The 2,125-nt window shown below is 40.0% G+C and overlaps 1 protein-coding gene across 1 annotated transcript; it reads left to right on the forward strand.

Annotated features, from left to right (window-relative positions):
- Nucleotides 1–240: 240 nt before the first annotated feature.
- Nucleotides 241–1,185, forward strand: LOC110195021 (olfactory receptor 52B2-like). The gene has a single exon (XM_020967670.1). The coding sequence runs from the start codon at nucleotides 241–243 to the stop codon at nucleotides 1,183–1,185; it is 945 nt and encodes a 314-aa protein (XP_020823329.1).
- Nucleotides 1,186–2,125: the final 940 nt, after the last annotated feature.

Raw genomic sequence — 2,125 nt, forward strand, 5'->3', positions numbered from 1 at the left:
ACAATAATTTACTTATATACATACTGGAAATGACTCACCATTAACACTTCTTTCTTTGATCATGTTTTCTTTTCTTTACTTTTTTTCTGGCAGATTCTAACCAGATGAACCACAAGAAGAAAACACTAATGGCATTTAACCTAAGTGCTTCCTATTTTATGATCTATTTATTCCAAGTTTCTCTCTTCCTTCTTTTCCAGGGAATAGATCCTCGGTGTCCCTAGTCAGAAGCCAAAAGGGATGACCTCTTGTAACAACTCCATTTCCCAGCCAGAGGTATTTATATTGGCTGGGATTCCAGGACTGGAGTCTTATCACGGCTGGTTTTCCCTGCCCTTCTTCTTAGTCTTCATCATTGCTCTTATTGGCAACGTTACCATCGTGTTCATCATCCATGCAGAGAAGAGTCTCCATGAGCCCATGTTCCTCCTGCTGGCTATGCTGTCTGTTGTTGACCTGTCCTTAGTCAGTGCAACCGTGCCCCGCGTGTTAGGCATCTTCTGGCTGGATGCTAAAGAGATCAACATTAATGGGTGCCTTACCCAGATGTTTTTTATCCCATCTTTCTATGTCATGGAGTCTGGCATTCTTCTGGCCATGGCTTTTGATCGTTTTGTAGCCATCTGCAATCCATTGAGATACACCACTATCCTAGCCAATAATTCACTAGTGAAAATGGGGCTGGCAGTCATAGCAAGGACTATGGTCGTGCTTACTCCAGCCCCTATCTTAGCCAAAACATTGACCAGGTTCCGAACTAACATTATTCCCTACTCTTATTGTGCCTACATGGCTATGGTACAGATTGCTTGTGGTGACATATTTAATTATATTGTCTATGGCCTCATGGTAATTCTGACTTCTATTGGTACTGACTTACTCTTTATCAGCCTCTCTTATGGAATGATTCTTCGAGCTGTCTTCCGGATCCCTTCCTGGGAAGCTCGGCACAAGGCCCTGAGTACATGTGGCTCCCATCTCTGCGTCATTGCCATTTTTTATTCACCTGTTGTGTTCTCCGTTTTGGCTCAAACATTTGGATACCAAATGCCTCCCCACTTCCAGATTATTGTAGACAATCTCTACTTCCTTGTTCCTCCCATGATTAATCCCTTGGTCTATGGGGCCAGAACCAAGCAGATTAGGGAACATATCCTCCAAGTCCTATATTGCCACCCAAAATAAGTTAGGAGACAGTAGTGATTATATTTTTAAGAAATATTTATAGATTTGGAAGGTTTGTAAGAAAGGCTGGTGGATATAATTTAAGTCATATGGAAATCATTCTTGGGAAAATAGTAGAAGTTGTTCCATGAATATGTGTCTTTTTTCTATTTTTATAATTTCTATGTCCCATTCTTGATGTATTTTGACATTATAGTCCACTAAGAATTACCAGATTCGTATTTTAAAGCTTTCTAGGGCATGACCAACTAGAACCTATAATATTTTCAGTTGTTGTTGTTGTTGTTTTGTGGAGGCAATGAGGTTAAGCAACTTACCCAGAGTCACACAACTAGTGAGTATCTGATCCTAGATTTGAACTCAGGTCCTCCTGACTTCAGGGCCTGCACTGTCTTCATTGAGCCACCTAGCTGTCCCTAGAACCAATAGCATTTTAAAATTAATTAATTCATTGTTAAATATATTGATACATTGCCTACATGCGCTTGGAATGCTGCTATATTTTATGTGTCATAGGGAGCTAGGGTGAATGCAATACAGTTTGCAACAACTGTATGACACCTATGTTTCTCTCTCTCTGTCTCTCTCTCTCTGTCTCTCTCTCTCTTTCTCCCTCTCTTTAATTCTTCAGTTATCTGGAGCCTCCTCACTTTCAGTACTCATACCATTCATTAATTCATTTTAAACATGCAATTTATGAACACCTCGCAAGACCAAAGGAATCAGAAACCCCATGACTCTAGACAGTGTGTGCCTGCATACATACAAGATAGTTAAGTATATATACTCTTTGATCATCCTGCGTTTTTATTATGCCTCGTGGGGGAGGGGGCAGTGAAGAACAGAATGGGATAGGTATACACATGGTAATTTTAGGAAAGAAAATGAAATAATAACTAGAAAAATTAGGAAACTCTTGCTGTACAAAGTGACAAGTGAG

The sequence above is a fragment of the Phascolarctos cinereus genome, unplaced genomic scaffold (assembly GCF_003287225.1).
Source record: "Phascolarctos cinereus isolate Bilbo 61053 unplaced genomic scaffold, phaCin_HiC Scaffold_726;HRSCAF=1367, whole genome shotgun sequence".
NCBI lineage: Eukaryota > Metazoa > Chordata > Mammalia > Diprotodontia > Phascolarctidae > Phascolarctos > Phascolarctos cinereus.

Coding starts and splice junctions, on each gene's coding strand:
- LOC110195021 (XM_020967670.1), top strand. CDS start 241: ATGACCTCTTGTAACAACTCCATTTCCCAGCCAGAGGTATTTATATTG.